This window comes from Lacerta agilis, chromosome 14, assembly GCF_009819535.1.
Source record: "Lacerta agilis isolate rLacAgi1 chromosome 14, rLacAgi1.pri, whole genome shotgun sequence".
NCBI classification, from domain to species: Eukaryota; Metazoa; Chordata; class Lepidosauria; order Squamata; family Lacertidae; genus Lacerta; species Lacerta agilis.
Genome location: NC_046325.1, coordinates 47361822 through 47379296, shown reverse-complemented (window position 1 = coordinate 47379296; position 17475 = coordinate 47361822). Strand labels below are relative to the sequence as shown.

General features: G+C 43.5%; 1 protein-coding gene across 1 annotated transcript in view; it reads left to right on the top strand.

Annotated features, from left to right (window-relative positions):
- The first annotated feature begins 843 nt into the window (after nt 1–843).
- Nucleotides 844–17475, top strand: part of AHRR (aryl-hydrocarbon receptor repressor) — a 43717-nt gene continuing 27085 nt past the window's right edge. Inside the window, exons 1-3 of the mRNA XM_033170674.1 lie at nt 844–896; nt 8026–8091; nt 11832–12013. Coding sequence (XP_033026565.1) covers nt 8030–8091; nt 11832–12013 — 244 coding nt within the window. The 5' untranslated portion in view covers nt 844–896; nt 8026–8029. The remainder of the gene's footprint in view (nt 897–8025; nt 8092–11831; nt 12014–17475) is intronic.

Below are 17475 nucleotides of genomic sequence, written 5' to 3'. Positions count from 1 at the left end.
GAGTGCCCGTTGCTCCCGGTGGGGTGGCGCAGGGCGGGCAGTTTCGTTTGCAGGCACCCCGCTTCATCTCCAGGAAAATCAATCAATCAATCAATAACAATTTATTCGACCGTCAGTCAGAACACAATCATCCATACAAATTTTAAAACCTGAGACAACTCAGAAGGGTTTACACTAGAACATACACTAAAAGTAAATTATACATAAAAACCCATATCGATACCATCGATTTTGACCTTACGCTGTTTAAGGGCCAAAAAAAGAAATTTGGCCACCTCAAAAGTTGTGGTGCCAGTAAAATTATTCAGCAAAAACGAAACCTGACATTCTCCATCTACCAGGCTAAGGTGGCCTAAGAGTGGAGCTCGGGAATGTTTCCCGCCTGAAATCCCGGGAAGCCGTTGCCGGCGGCCAGAGGAGCGGACGAGACCAAGCTCTCCATCGGGATGTGCAGCCTGCCCTAGCGGGTCTTGCTCTCGCCGCCCGAGGCGGTCGCCTCCTGGCTGGGCCGGCCCGATCCCGAGCCAGGCGGACCAGTCCCGAGGCCGAGTTGTGCCGGCTGGGCAGAAGGCAGCGGCCTCGGCGGCTCTGCGCGCGCCTCGCGCTTCCTCGCGCCTCGGGCGGCGGAGTCCGGCTCTTGCGCGCCCTCCGATGCCGCCTGCGCGTCGCAGCAGCAGCGGGAGGGACAACATCGCGTGCGAAGCAGCCTCGCTGATCGCAGGGAGGCTCCGCTTGCCCTCACGCTCCTGCGCGCCGGCCCCGCCAGGCGCTACAGCAGGGGAAGCGGCGGCGGCGGCGGCGGCAAAAGCTCCGGCAGAGTCCAGCCTCGGCTTCCCAGTCCTGCGGAGCGCGCGGAAAAAAAAGGGAGACGGGCATCGCCAGGGCTGCCAAGTGCGGTGAGTCTCGAAGGGGCTTGAATTTAGGGCTCGGGATTTCCAAAGGGGACAACGAGGAATATTCCCAAGCGTGCAAGAGGCCGGGCGGGACCGCGCGCAAGGGGGAACATGCGCGCGCGCGCGCGTCTCCCTCCAGTTGTTGGCTTTGCAACAGCTTTCTGTTGGCTGCTAAAAAAAAAACGCAGATTGTTTGCTAACCAGGCAGGCGCGGGTTTTTTGTGGTGTTGTTGTTTTAGCCTACTTTCTTGGACAGGTGTCTCTGGACGATAGAAAGGAAACGCAGGCTTCCGCAGCTCAGCAAGCAGGAGTGGGCTCAGTGGGCGCTTTGCCCTCCTCCAGCACCCATTGCTGTTTGCTGCAGAGCTCCTGTGGCCCTGTTGCTGAATGGACAACTTTTCCCAAGAGTTATTTATGCGCACTTATTACCTGGGGAGCAAGTTCCTCCGATCTTAGTAGGACTGATGAACCTTTAGTAGGGTTAGAGTGGCTGGTGCGCAGCAACTTTTCCCACCACAGTGCTGCTGTAGTGATGGCAAACGGATAGAATTGGCGGAGGACTCCTTTCGGCGCAGTTCTCCGAGGTGCAGGATCCTTCCTGGGTCTCTTATCTGGCAGCCCGATCTGCTACTAGCAGGATTTGAGTTGCAGTAGAGTTCACCCTTCAAAAACCTTTGCCTCCTCCAACAAACTCAAAATATTTGAAACAAAATAAAAAATAAAAAAGTTCCTTCCAGAAAGTTTGTTCTTGGTATGAGCTTTCGTGTGTATCTGAAGAAGTGTGCATGCACACGAAAGCTCATACCAAGAACAAACTTATGGTAGTTAGTCTCTAAGGTGCTACTGGAAGGAATTTTTTTTTATTATTATTTTTTGTTTTGACTATAGCAGACCAACACGGCTACCTACCTGTAACTCAAAATATTTGTTAACTAGAATTTCAAATTATAAAATAGGACTTATTTCCCGGTCTTATTTATTTAAATCGGCTTGTTTCTGGGTAAACATGGATAGTGCAAGACACAGTAGTAATTTTTGTTTTGGAACATATTTATATTGGTAAAGTTTATACTTATTTGGAACCTGCTTTTAATGCTAGTTTGGGAACATGCAGAGTAAGAGAGACTCTTGAGTATGTACCAAGTGCCTTTCTTTCCCCACTGTGTAACTGACATATCTGAGCTTCGGAACAAGGCTTCTAAACTGCAAAACAACTCTCATTTTAGAAATTAATAGTTAGCAGCTATGATTCTTTGCTTATGTGACACATTGCCTTTTTTACCGCTTCTTTTAGGTTCTCGTTGTGTGTTCAGGGTCATTGCTTGAAAAGATTGAGAGAAGAGAAAATGTCTTTATAGGATGCTCCCTGATAATTTGCACAATTTTATAAAAAAAATGGTGCAATAGCCTGAGTAGGTGACTTTCAAGGGGGGGGGGTTGTAAGCTAGTAAAAGGTTGTTAGTGCAAATAAAGTGTTGCATTCTGATTCTAAGTTCCTTCCGCTTCAAAATAAGATGATGAAGCTATGTGGAACCCAGGATGCTAGCCAGGTAAATGTTCTCCATATTTACTCAGAAATAAATCCCACAGTATCTGAGCCAGGGGCAAAACCACCCGGGTCACAGACCCAGTTTGGCACCCCCCCCCCCTTGCACATTTGTGCACACACACACGCACAGACTGGGAGCCTCAATGGCACCCCTCTGGAAGCTTCATCCACGGCAAAAAGCCTGGCTACACACACACACACAAACAAACAAACAAACAAACACAAACACACGCACCCGGCTCTATGGCTCTGCCTGAGCACAGATTTGCAGTTATATTTACATAATCCAGTTACGTTTTGCTTGTTTATTTACACCAGGGGTCACCAAACATTTTCAGCAAACTGTCCTTCAGACCTTGTGGGGAGCCAGACTATATTTTTGGGGGGCGAAATGAACGAATTCCTGTGCCCCACAAATAACCCAGAGATGCATTTTAAATAAAAGCACACATTCTACTCATGTAAAAACATGCTGATTCCTGGACTGTCCGTGGGCCGGATTTAAGAGGCAATTGGGCCAGATCCAGCCCCCGGGCCTTAGTTTGCCTACCCATGGCTTACACTGTGCCCATCCAGTGCCACCTCTTGGCCAATAGAGGCGCTGCTGGTCTCCTCCCACCCTTGTAGAGAATTTACCCCCCTCCCCTAGTTCCTGATGTAGATCCCCTTTTTCCCCGGCGGGGAGGGAGGCATTTGGTGGTTTGCCTCAGGTACCAAAATGTCTTGGGCTGGTCCTGGTCATCAAAGTATGAAACACCCATAGTGGATATAGGCAATTCTCCCATGGAGGCATCAGGAACCTTCAGTGGCAGCTTGGAATCTAGAGCACCCCAGATTGAGTGTTACCCACTCCAGAACAGTCTACCTACTTCCTGGACCCAGGGCTATAGCCCACAAATGCTCTCCATCCTACAAGTATTTAGTCTTCATTTAGAACCACACATAGGAGTTCCACAAGTTTGCTGATTTCCATGGGTCCGGAATGAATTCCTTAAATACTTTACTAATAAATTAATTTAAAATAATTTTAGTTATAATTCCATATGAGTACTTTGATTAGCAGACAGAATTAAATTAAATCCAAGTACACTTAGCTGTGAGTCAGGCTCTTTCTTAGACAATTGATGGACCTTTTAAGCTACGTGAATTTATATACTTCAGTGGGCTAATTTTAAGCTAACTTTGAAGCTGTGTAAGATTTCTCTTGAGTAAATAGTGTAAGCCTTTTGAGAATTGCCTTAAACATTTTTCTTCTAATGAGATGGACACAACCAAATTTGCAGCAGTGCCATTCACACTCATCCTACAGAAATTTCCAATTGAAATATGATTAAAATGAAGTCGCCAATTAATATTGTCAGTGAAAGTAGTCCATCATCTCTTACTGTGGTTTCCAATCTTCAGGGAGTCCTAATCACATTGACTTTGTGCCTGGAACCCCTCTGCATTGTAAAAATTCTGAGGTGTAGTGTAAAGAGTCACTTTTTTCTGGATGGCCTTCTTATTGATACTGTAGTTAGTTCTGGTCTGTTTCTGGGCAGGTTAGACAATGGTGCCTCTACTGAGTGTTACCCCACACTTTCTAGTGCACTGCCCTGATGGTGTCCTTAATCACAAAATACCTGATCTTTTGGGGAAGTAGGTCTGATGAGCGATCAACCTTATTTGTGGATCCTAAAGTTGTCGGTATGTGATTGAATCCCACCCAAAAAGGGATGACAGTCCAGGCATGCCGTTTGTGTGTGATGCTTGAGAGTGCGCCTTAGACAGGAAATACAGAAAGCTGTCTTATAGTGGATCAGAACTTTGGTCCATTTTGCTCAGCATTGACTGACAGTGGTTCCCCAGGGCTTCAGGCAGGAGTCACTCCCAGCCATTCCTGGAGATGGCGGGGACCTAACCTGGGACCACAAAGCAGATGTTCTCCCACTGAGCCAGGGCCCTTCCCCTAGAAAGAGCATCTCCCACGTTCCTCTGGGGCTGTGCCTTAAGAGAGGAAGTTCAGCAGTCGCAGGCAAACTGTTTTTCAGACAAGTTACTGATACGGCATTTTTGCTGGGCAGAAGGCTTCTTCATTTCACTGTCCGATACTTCCTACAAGCGATGTCATTGTGTAATTATGTTTATTTGGTGGCTTTCGGCATCAATCTTCCAGAGAAAAGAGGAAATACTTGCACTTAAAAATGAGAATAGGGATTAATTTCTGAGTTACATTTTTGTACACGCTGTTGTTCCATATTTATGTGTATTTGGATTTGTGAGTGCATTTTTTTATCCCAAATGCCGCACCTGCTTTCTAGCATGTTTCTGGACAACAACAAAAAAACCACACACTCAAAAATGAACTACTGTATTGGGATGGCTGCTCAAAATGTCAAAATATATGTTGGTCTTTGTACTTAGGTATACAGCTCAGCTTACAAAAATATAACGTGGAAACTAGGATTAAGTTTTGTGCTTAAAAAAATTAGCATTATAAAAAATGTTAAAATACAAAAATTATATAATTTTCAATTCTGATGCCGTCTCATTCCTCCCCACCCAACACTTCTTCATGGTGTGGCATAATTAGGCTATTTTCACAACCATTATGCTTAAAGAGGCTTTCACATTTCCTGAATCTGTAATTTCAGTGGTAAAAGCTACAGTTGGTCAAAATTTAATGTCACCAGGCTGTGAACTGGTGATGACTGACCAAGAATGAGATCTTGGGGCAGTAGTGGATAGCTTGATGACGATAGTGACCCAGTGTGCAGCTGCTTAAATACTACATGGCAATTCAAGCCTTGTCATTGTCATGGATGACAAATTAGGGTAATTTGCCCTGGGAAATTTTCAGTTTGCGTCAGAAAATTTTCTGGTGCCTTGGACAGTGATCTGATTTAGCATGTTTATTTTACTTGTTTTTTAGCCAACAAAGCTAAACACTTCAAAACTTGCTTAATACTTATTTGTGATTGGCATCTGTTCATCATTCCTAATGAAATGAACAGTTTTATATGGAAAAATGAAGCACTGGAAAAATTTCCCGCGTGGCTGGAACCTATTTTCTCACACTAAATTTCTTGACTATTAAGATCTTCCTCCGAGGTGCTGCCTCAATGCCCCCACCTTCAGTTGTCCCCCTGGGTAGGCCCATCTGGTATTGAACCTGGATTATTTTTGGTGTTAAATTATCTTGTTTCACCCAGGCCACCTAAAACAGGGAGCTGCCTGGAGTTTCCTTACAAGATTAAGAACCTTGATTATATTAGATTTCAAGATCCTGGAAGGAACATCCAAGTGGCTGATCAGTTAAGAAATTTGCCCTCCAACTCATGGAGGGCTGTGGGGGGGGGGGTAGTGTCAAAGAGGATGATGGGCTGGAGTGAGAATCCTCCTTCGCAGGAGGAGTAAAAACAGGGTGCTTGAATAGGGCTTGTATCTCTATATGCTCCTATTTCTTGCTTTTATTTGATTTAGAATGCTTTTAGTGTTGCTTTTTTAAAACAGATGGGGGGTTCTGCTCCCACCCCCACCCCTTGGAACAGCTTCATTTTTATAGTTTCCAGAGTTTCTGACTTATTTCCCAAGAAGCGTACACTGGATTTCCTCCTTGTCCTGCAACGCCACCCATACTTACCAGGAAATGATTCCCACTAAGTTCAGCAGGGCTTGTTTCTGATTATATGTTAAAAGAATGTGAAGTGGGGGGGTGCCTAGCATGATGTGTTATTATCAAGCCGCATGAGACTCTTAATCTCAGGGTCATGGGTTCGAGTCCCATGTTGGGCAAAAGATTCCTGCATTGCCGGGGGTTGGACTAGATGACCCTTGTGCTCTACAATTCTATGACTGGTACTTCCCAGACAGAATAACAGAAGCTGAAGGTCAAGTGTTGAACAGACACTGAAGGAGTTTGAACTGGGCATAAAGAAATAAACTGAGAAGGCATAATGGACCATCGCTCCACACATCATTAGAAGTCTGATATAAATTAAAAAACAAGTTAAGCCCAGGATTGACCTCTACTTGCTATATCCATCCCATTCTTTCAGCCTCTGTAATTTCCACCAGGATTTTACATACACAGTCTCAAAAAACAACCGGCGCTCTTTTAATATCTTTGGATGTTCTGGATTTAGTGGAATAAATCCTATTTCCACTGGTATCAGCACAGAAGTCCTTAATTACAATGGTCAGGTAGCAACAAACAAACCCAACAGCACCCCCTCACAGCTTTGCTGTTGCCGAACCCAGGGGCGGAAAAAGGGGGGTGCGATGGGGGCGGACCTCCCCGAGTGTCTTTGCTGAAGGGGGTGACATTTGGTGTGCCACCTGCGACTCCCAAGCCTACCCCGAGCCATTGGCAGAAGTGGGAGCTGCACCGATTTGCCAGCGGCATTCCCCCCCTTCACCCTTCATTTTGACAGCTGGGGGGAGGCTTGGGAGTCGCGGGCGGGCAATGTCCACCATCGCTGAATGTCCACCATCGGCAGCTCGCTCTGCCCCTGGCTGCAGGGAGTGCGCGCCACTCTGTGCACCCGAGCGGCTATCCTATCCCATGCCAGGGAGGGCACCCCCCATGTCCAGCTCCCCCCGGGAGCGCGCCCGCCCTGGGCAGCGCAGGTATATGTTCCGCCGCTGGCCAAACCAGGAAGCCCCTGCAGCAGCAGCCGTCCAGTGATGCTGTATCTCAGTGGCTCTGAAGTCCCAGCCTCAGAACCAAGAGAGCTTCTTCTTCCACAATTCTGGGGAGGGATGCAGCTTACCTTGGAGGCAGTGGACAATGGCTGTACATCCATAGGAGGTGTGGTTGTTGTTGTTGTTTATTGAATTTATATACCACTCTATACCCCGGGGGTCTCAGGGCAGTTCTCGGAAGAAAATCAAGATATAAAACCACAATATACCTAATAAAAATGAAAATAACAACCCAATAGCACCCCCAAAAAACAAAAAATCACCTTTTAAAATGTCGAAACTAAATCAAAAATTCTTTCCAGTAGCACCTTAGAGACCAACTGAGTTTGTTCTTGGTATGAGCTTTCGTGTGCATGCACACTTCTTCAGGTATCTGAAAGCTCATACCAAGAACAAACTCAGTTGGTCTCTAAGGTGCTACTGGAAAGAATTTTTGATTTTGTTTCGACTATGGCAGACCAACACGGCTACCCACCTGTAACTTTTAAAATGTGATTGACCCAATCTGACCCAATTTTCCTCCCAAGAGTTTCCTGCTCTCTGGGTGTCTCCTTTTTTTAACCATTTTTAACTTACCAAACGTGTGGTCTCTTTCTGTGATAGGAGAAGAGAGAAACTTTGGAAATAACGCATGGAAATATAGGCTGTTAGACCTTTAATGCAGTTTTCTCAGATTTTGGATGATACTGAGCGCAAAACTTTATGCTTTATAAAAACAACAACCCCATTCTATACAGGATAAATATTTGATATGAATATTATGTACAGTATTAAATTAGGAAACTGGCTAACACCAGTTAGCAACTTAATTAGCAATTTGCTTCTTTATAATTGCATATCTTAGGAAGAGCATTGCTTTAACTGAATGTAAAAGGATATTTTTTTCATCTTCCATGCTAGGACAATGATTCCACCAGGAGAATGCCTGTATGCTGGCAGGAAAAGACGGAAACCTATCCAGAAACAGTTAAGTATTTATCCCATCTAGTCAATTTATGCTGTTTTATTCTCACAATAAGCCTTTGACATAGGACTTACCTTTATTTATTTTATTTACCCCATTTATATTGCTCCCTTTCTTCAACAAGCTCATGGTGCCTCCCAGCTTTCTTCCTTCGCCGCTGTCTCTCATAAGAACCTGGCGAGTTCTGTAGAGAAACAATGAAGGGCCCAAATATTTAGATATATTTGTGGCCTAAATATGTCCCTCTTCCATAAAATCACAGAATTGTAGAGATTTGGAAGGGTCCACAAGGATAATCTAGTTCAAGCCCCTGCAATGCAAGAATCTTTCGCCCAACACGGGATTCGAACCCACAACTCTGAGATTAAGAGTCTCACGCTCTCCTGACTGAGCTATCCTGATCTGAACTGGGACAATGTATCTGTTCAAAGTGGCAGTGCAGCACAAACCTAAGCCACGCTCTGTGCTCTCCTTGTGTGTGTTATCATTACACATACCGTAAGCAGATTTAACTGCAATTCCTTCAACTTTGTGAACGGAAGTTCTCTGAGGGGTGGACAAAATTCTGTGCACCTCACCAAGATCCTTTGGGCAGGGTCATGACAGAGCCAAACTACACAGGATGTCACCAATCGAGTTCCTTTTAATCTCTTTGTTGTGGTTTTTGCTTTATTTGTAGGCCTGGGGGAGCAAGATTCATTGGGAATGCAGCGTGTGGGGAACGGAGTTTAACCCAGGGGTCAGCAACCTTTTTCAGCCATGGGCCGGTCCACCGTCCCTCAGACCATGTGGTGGGCCAGACTATATTTTGAAAAAAATTAAGAACGAATTCCTATGCCCCACAAATAACCCAGAGATGCATTTTAAATAAAAGGACACATTCTGCTCATTTAAAAACACGCTGATTCCCGGACCGTCCGCAGGGAGGATTGAGAAGGCGATTGGGCCGCATCCAGCCCCCGGGCCTTAGGTTGCCAACCAACCCCTGGTTTAACCCATCCCCACACTGTAGCTGCAAGGAGCAAACACACCCTGCATGTGCTGCAGTGAGGCTTAGAAGAAAGATCCCATTGGCATCAGTATTGCTGCAGCGCAGGGAAGTGGCATCCATTTTCATGGATGTCATGGTGGGAAGAAGGTTCGTTGTTCTGTCCATGCACCTGTAATTAAATAAATAAGCACCCGTGTGGTGCAGTGGTTACAGTGTCGGGACTACAGCTTGTGAGACCAGGGTTCGAATCCCCACTGGACCACGAAGCTCGCTGGGTGACCTTGAGTCAGTGACTGCCTCTTAGCCTAGCCTACCTCAAAGGGCTGTTGTGGAAAGAAAATGAGCAGCGGGAGAATCATGTAAGCCACCTTGAGCTCCATGGAGAAAAGTGTGGGATATAAATGCAATAAATAATAAAGTAAAATAAAATAAAAACCACTGCTTGATTGCAGACGACACAGGCTGTGTTCACACTCCCATTTGCTTTGCACTCACTGTGTTTCCAATGCTGAGTTTTCAGTTTGTGTTCATATGACTTAATCAAAATTCATATGTATTTTGTACTTTGTTACAAAATACTACCATTTGATGTGTCGTTTCTCAAACCAACTTCACACTAATTGGAGTCCTTAAGCCAGGCATAGCAAACTCCGGCCCTCCGGTTGTTTGGGACTACAATTCCCATCATCCCTAGTTAACAGGACGAGTGGTCAGGGATGATGGGAATTGTAGTCCCAAACATCTGGAGGCTCGGAGTTTGCCTATGCCTGCTAAGCAGTTCCTAATTTGTTTCTAGCTACGGTGTGAACACCTTTACGTAGGGTAAACACACACACACCCTGCTCCATCAAACAGTAATTAATCGAAGTTGTGCTGATGTGAAGAACAAGCAGAGGAAATGCCCCACAAAGAGAACAATTTCTCTTAGTGTCCTGTATGTTAAAGGTACACGCCAGACTTTAAATTGGTGTAAGAGTGTAGTCAAAGTATTCCCCATACTTTTCTTCTCGTTCTTTCAACACAAGTATTTCTCTATCATTATCTTTAAAATGTATAAGGATTTTGAGGCTAACTCAGTTTTTAAAGAGTTTACTCTATGCTTCAACCACTAACAAAGCTTTGGCAGCTCAGGTTTGAATTCTGCAATGACGTATCTTTTATTAACCCAAGGGGTTCTTTATTGTAAGATTCTTTTATGTGTCGGAGTGTAGGTAAGAATAGAATAGTGGTTGTGTAAACTCACAAGTTGTTATGCTCCACATCATTTACCTCAGCGCTGTTGAGGAGAAGATCCAGGCGCTTTGGGTTCCCTCATACAGCAACACTCAGTACAAGTTACTGGACCACCTTCAGACTTCATGAAATGAAGTACTAACAAGAAATTATTTCAAATTTTTAATTCTGTCATGCAACAGCAAGCTATCACTCTGCTTTGGGACACATTTTTAAAAGAAAAGCCTGGCTAGCTTTTCAGATAGGGAAGTTTTTAATGTTTGATGTTTTATTCTGTTTTAATATTCTGTTGGGAGCCGCCCAGAGTGGCTGGGGAAACCCAGCCAGATGGGCGGGGTATAAAAGATTATTATTATTATTATTATTATTATTATTATTATCACTACTACTTTTAATTGAATAACTTTCTAAAGATATGCCTGAAGTAACTGATACTGTAGTTTGATGTCTTGTTTATTCTGTTATATTTTACTCCCAGAAGACCCATTTATCCCAAGAACCCAATAAGGCAGACATGTACATTCAAATTACTTTTTTGAATGTGATCCCATTGAGATCCCAAGATGAAATTTTGCAGATAGTTCTTAGAAATCTTAAATAATCAATACAATTTTTGGAATTTTTAAAATCATTTTTAAAAATCATTTTTGGAAATTTTAAATTTTGTAACTTAACTTTAAAATTTAAAGTAAGCACATCATGTGACCTATCATATTAAAGCTCATGAAGTTCTGAAGAGATCAATATATTTAGTTTTGAAATTCTGGGCTGAATTTTTAAGGTTTTTGTGTAGTCTGGCAAGGCCAAAATTGTCATTTAAAAAAAAAAATTCACACCTTCATAACTAAAAAATGGGATGAGATAAAAAAAATTAAAATTTTAGATTTAAACTTAGTTTTGATCCTGCAACAAGCGTACAAAATATTAAGAAAATTTGAATACACAAGGTAAAAAAGTGGATCACTTGATATGGAATGACTCTGTCGGAAGCTACAGAAAGTGGGGACTGGGAGCAATGGAGAGGTTTGTGAAAGAATTTGGTGACACAAGAAGTGGGAGATGATGGTACCCATTAAGGTAGCGAGAAGAATTTTTTGCCAGTTAAGCATCAATTTAACACCTCTTTTAAAATTGGTGATTTTTCCGTGGAAATGTTTGGGTTGGGAGAACTGGCACTCCAAGCCATTTGTGTATGACCCCCCTTAATTTACAAGTTATATAAGAATCATTTTTCAAATGGTCTAAAATATATCCATAGCCAAATTTGGTCCCTATAACATTTTGGGGCAAATAGTTATTCCAAAACTTCATTTTCAGCTGCAGCAAAAGAAGAGGCATTTGCACCTACTTAGTTCTTATCTGACAGATTTGCTGGGTCGACGGGTCCTGATATCTAGTTTAATAGCGGATGCCACCATTTTCTTCTGTTTCAGTATTAGAGAGCAGATCCTGGCAACTGTCATTGCCAGTGAGCTTAAGACGGTGCGTTTTTTATAGCACATTTTTTTCCACGAACAGGAGGCCCGCGCATGGGAATGGGAAGTCTAATCCTTCAAAGAGACACAGAGATCGCTTGAATGCTGAGTTAGATCACCTGGCCAGTCTCCTGCCTTTCCCACCAGACATAATAGCTAAACTGGACAAACTCTCCGTCTTGCGTCTCAGCGTCAGTTACCTTCGAGTCAAAAGCTTCTTTCAAGGTAAGGCTTCAAGTCGTAATAATATTTTCTTGGTGTCTGAGGGAATATTTCACAAGTTCTCAGAGACCATGTCTACCTAGACCTCTACCAGGAAGAGTGGACCTGCTCCCTGATGCTAGTGATGTATGCTTGTTTACGTGTTTGGAGTATTTGCTGTGACACCCCCAGAAATGGGATGCCCAGGCCTTACATGCTTTGCCTCTTACCAATCGAAAAGTTGGTGGTTCGAATCCCTGTGACGGGGTTTGCTCCCATTGCGCGGTCCCAGTTTCTGCCAACCTAGCAGTTCGAAAGCATGTCAAAAGTGCAAGTAGATAAATAGGTACTGCTCTGGCGGGAAGGTAAACGGCGTTTCCGTGCGCTGCTCTGGTTCCGCGAGAAGCGGCTTAGTCATGCTAGTCACATGACCCAGAAGAAACTGTCTGCGGAAGCAGACAAACGCCGTCTCCCTCGGCCTGTAAAGCGAGATGAGCGCCGCAACCCCAGAGTTGTTCGCGACTGGACTTAGCTGTCAGGGGTCCCTTTACCTTTACCTTTACCTTTACCTTTACCCTTAGCTCAGCCGGATGTGGGCTGCCTTGCCCTCTGCCCTGTCGATCACCCTACCAGGTATCCTGGGCCGTAGCTTCCAGTGTCATGGAGGAATTATTTGTATAGAGTGTGTTTAATACCACTGAATTCATACTTCTGATTAGATGTGCATTGGGCAAGGCTAGCTGCATCTGAACAATTAATTATTGGTCAAATAAATAGGTAATAAGCCATGATATGCGTGACTACAGGCTCTCACATGCTGCAAACAAGGCTGCGAGCTGCAGTTAACTTCCTGCCGCATCGGAATTGGGGAACAATGATGAATAGCTTTCAAACAAGCACAAAGTATGGAACCATGGTTTAAAGTTTGCCTCTCAATCTTAGCTTGTTTAGCAGACATTAACCACAATTTCTGGTTCAGACATAACAGGAAGTTATGGTTATTGAGGTTTCCTGGCTTGCTTTGCCACTTGCACGAAAGGAAGAGCAGAGTGGCTGCATGAAGGTCATGCATATTTCATATTTTTATGCTGAGATTTGATAATCTGCTGCTGAATAACCAAATGCACAAACTGAAACTGGGCAGATTTTTGTAAAAGCTGTGCAGTGTGGACAGAGGGATCATCATGCCCTGTACTAAAAGGTTCCTGTAATGATCGCACTGCTGTGACATGAATGTGAACTGCTTTGAACAATTGGAAGTGCTATATATGTTTGTGTCCTCTTATTAAAGTTTGTAAGTGGGAGCGCTTGATAATGTGAGCCACAGCCTGTGGTATGGAGTGTGTGTGGGGTGTGTGTGTGTGTGTGTGTTGAAAGAAGCACAGTACACACACAGGTGGAGACATGGGTGGCGCTGTGGTCTAAACCACAGAGCCTAGGGCTTGCCGATCAGAAGGTTGGCGGTTCGAATCCACGTGATGGGGTGAGCTCCCATTGCTCGGTCCCAGCTCCTGCCCACCTAGCAGTTCAAAAGCACGTCAAAGTGCAAATGGTGTTTCCGTGCGCTGCTCTGGTTTCGCCAGAAGTGGCTTAGTCATGCTGGCCACATGACCCGAAGAAACTGTCTGCGGACAAACCCCAGCTCCCTCAGCCTATAGAGCGAGATGACCCCAGAGTCGTCCGCAACTGGACCTAATAGTTAGGGGTACCTTTACCTTTAACTTTTTAAGTTGGTTTTTGAGAACTTTCAGACAAAGGTGCCTTAAAATCTGTTACAAAATTATATCGGAAAATAAGATAACCGTAAACAAAAATTTAAAAACCTCACAATTAACTAATACAGCTGCTTAAAAACCAAATTTTAAAATCGCATTGCAAACAAAACAAGCAGTGGCCTGTACACATGCACATATCCTAGGAGTAGGCCAATTAGGACAGTTGTCCTCATGGCCGGCCCACCCATGAGGAAAGGGGAGGCAACCTCCTCAGGCATCAGGAGCCACAATGGCTGCTCCTTGGAGGTTGGATCTGCCGCCGCCTCGGCCACTCCCACCCAGTGCCACCATTTGGCAAATAGGAGCCACTACTGGTTTCATCCCACCCTTGTTCCCATTGTAGAGCTTTATTCCTCCTTCGTTTCTGATGCAGATGTTCACTCACACCTTCTTCCCTGGCAGGAGGGCACCATTTTGAGGTTTGCCTCAGGTGCCAAATTGTCTTGGGCTGACCCTGGGTATCCTGGACCAAAGGCTTTGTAGAGTTACACAGTTCTTGTCCGATAGTGATGAATCAACAGCCATGGAGCTAGTTCAGCCTTTCTTAAACCTGGGTCCCCAGGGTCTACAACCCCTATAATCTCTGACCACTGGTCCTGGTAGCTAGGGATGATGGGAGTTGAAGTCCAGCATAGTTAACATGACCAGAGTAAGGAGAAATGGCAGAGGATGGGATGCAGTAGTTGGAGGAGAAGCATAAGGTGAAATTAATTGGGAGGGTCCTGGACAATTATGTGATTGGTGGTAATCAGACAGAATGTCTGATTATCAAAGCACTCATGGGATAAAAACCTCAAATGCTCTGATCAAAGCCATTTTCTGCTGTTTGCGCCTGGGGGCTTAGGGGCTAAAACAAGGTGGTGAGCTGAGGAACCAACATCTCACCCAAAGACTATGTAAGAACCCGTTGTGAGTACAGTGGTACCTCAGGTTACATACGCTTCAGGTTACAGACTCCGCTAACCCAGAAAGAATGCTTCAGGTTAAGAACTTTGCTTCAGGATAAGAACAGAAATCGTGCTCTGGCAGCGCGGCGGCAGCAGGAGGTCCCATTAGCTAAAGTGGTGCTTCAGGTTAAGAACAAATTCAGGTTAAGAACGGACCTCCAGAATGAATTAAGTTATTAACCCGAGGTACCACTGTATAAGGTCTGCACCCTCTCTTTCTTAAACATTTTTGGGACAAGAAAAAATACAGCTTAGAGATATTTCTTTGTCTGCATCCAGTGTGGCAAATGTACCTTTGGATCTTCCAGTGACTGTTGGTATTGTTCAATAGTTGATGGCTGAACAACTAAAAATGATTGGATTAATGTTTGATGAAAGGGGAAAGAAAATGAATCAGAGAGAGATGAAATGGAATATGGAACTGGAGATTACTTAGAGGCTTCAGACAAAATTGATGAAAACCTGGCAGGACTGGATGATGAAACAGCAAAATTGGAGAAAGCAGGTGGTAAAATGGAAATGCCTTTCATACAAAGGCTTGGAGGAAAAGGGGAAGATAAAACCATAAATGGTCATCTGGATCTGGCATTAATCGTATTGATGACGTTGAGAGAGAGAAAAGCTTTGGAAAAACTTCCGTCCTGGCCTTTCTTCAGTTCTAGCAGAGAGAAAGTATTCTGCATACGATTTGAAGCAAATTCATAGAATGATTCTTCTAATGTGTATGGAAAAAGAATGGAAGAAACGTAAATGGATAGTCCTAGAGGATGAGATCGGAATGTTATGTTAAACAGCACAAGGAATGGAAGCACAAAAGGAAATGGAATTTGAATATATGGAACTGGGCACAAACTAAAGGTTACATAACAAGAAAAGTATCGTGGAATATTATTCCAACATGTGATCAAAGTAGAGAGATTTTAACACGGAAATGGACAAAAGCTTAATAAAAAATAATTTTTTTAAAAAAAGGAAATGGACAAAAGAATTTACTAGTACAGTGGTACCACTGGTTACGTACTTAATTCATTCTGGAGGTCCGTTCTTAACCTGAAACTGTTCTTAACCTGAAGCACCACTTTAGCTAATGGGGCCTCCCGCTGCTGCTGCGCCACCAGAGCACGATTTCTGTTCTTATCCTGAAGCAAAATTCTTAACCTGGAGCGTTATTTCTGGGTATGTAACCTGAAGTGTATGTAACCCGAGGTACCACTGTACTCAATATGGAGGAATGGTGGCGGAAATTAACGGAGTTAAAGTTGATATTAAATAAAAAGCACGGTTGACATTTACTAATAATAATAACAACAACAACAATTTGGGAATCCCTCTTGGACTTGAGTGGGAATGAATTTGAGACACATTTACATAAAAGAAATATTGTTTAACAGAAAGTGGAGAAGATGGATATTACCATGGACTGAATGTTAGAAATATCCCACCCCCTTTTATGTAACTAGCAGATGGAAAATCAGAGGTCCCTTTATATTTCTTTATAGTTTCTTTTTCTTATTTTCTCTCTCTCTCTCTTCGTATTCCTGTTTCTCTTTCTCCTTTTCTCTTTTTCTTTCTTTTTTTGTTGTCATCTCTCTTCTTTGTTTTCTTCTCTTCTTTTTTCCCTTGGCGTCCTCTGCTTGGGCCTTTATTAAGGTCCAGAGATTGTATACTCACGGAGGTGGTAGGTGGTTAATGTCCTCAACATTTGACAAGCATAGGCAAGGGTGCCAACAGGATTTTCTAAATCCAATGAACTGTACAACTCCCCATTACACCTGCAATCTATTAGCAAGAGCTGATGATAGCACATAAAGAGACAATAGTTCTCCATAAGCAATGATCTTGCATTTAAAAAAGAAGCCTACGATTTTGTTTCAGAACAACCAGAACTTTCTTGTCTTGAATGTTGGAATGAGCTACATTTGATTTTTGACCACTTTGGCACACTGTATAATCTAAGTCAAATGTTCATTGATGTGCATGATGAGGCATCTTGCAGATTTAGAAACAATTTAGAATATTTTGTTAACAAAGTGTCTGGTGTTTCACTAACTGAAAATGTTTTCAATAGAAGTTGAAGTATGCCAGTGTTGACTTACGTGTAGAAACTTTACACGTCAGGCTTATGTAATTACAACAATATGTGCAATGTTGCCATGCACAAAATTATCTCCTGCTGCCTACAAAATATTATCAGTTAGGCACAACTGGAGTAAACAATTAGTGGGTGCTCCATTGAATCATTACAAACTGCATCCAATATCTTTACACGTCAGGCTTATGTAATTACAACAATATGTGTAATGTTGCCATGCACAAAATTATCTCCTGCTGCCTACAAAATATTATCTGTTAGGCACAACTGGAGTAAACAATTAGTGGCTGCTCCATTGAATCATTACAAACTTCATCCAATATCATTACAGTGGTACCCCGCTAGACGAATGCCTCGCTAGACGAAAAACTCGCCAGACGAAAGGCATTCGCTAGCGGAAGGCTGTCTCGCAAGACGAATTTTTCAATGGGCTTGCCTCGCAAGACGAAAAAATTTCCGATTTTTTTTTCCTTTTTTTCGTCAAACCGCTATTCTCCTGTTGGTGCTTCGCAAGACGAAAAATTCGCTATACGACAGCACTCGCAGAACGAATTATTTTCGTCTTGCGAGGTACCACTGTATTCCTTAACCATCCAAGATCATTAACCTTTCCAGCCAATAGTACTGGTTATTTCATCCTTAATCCTTTTCCAGTGCAATTTAATTTTTAAC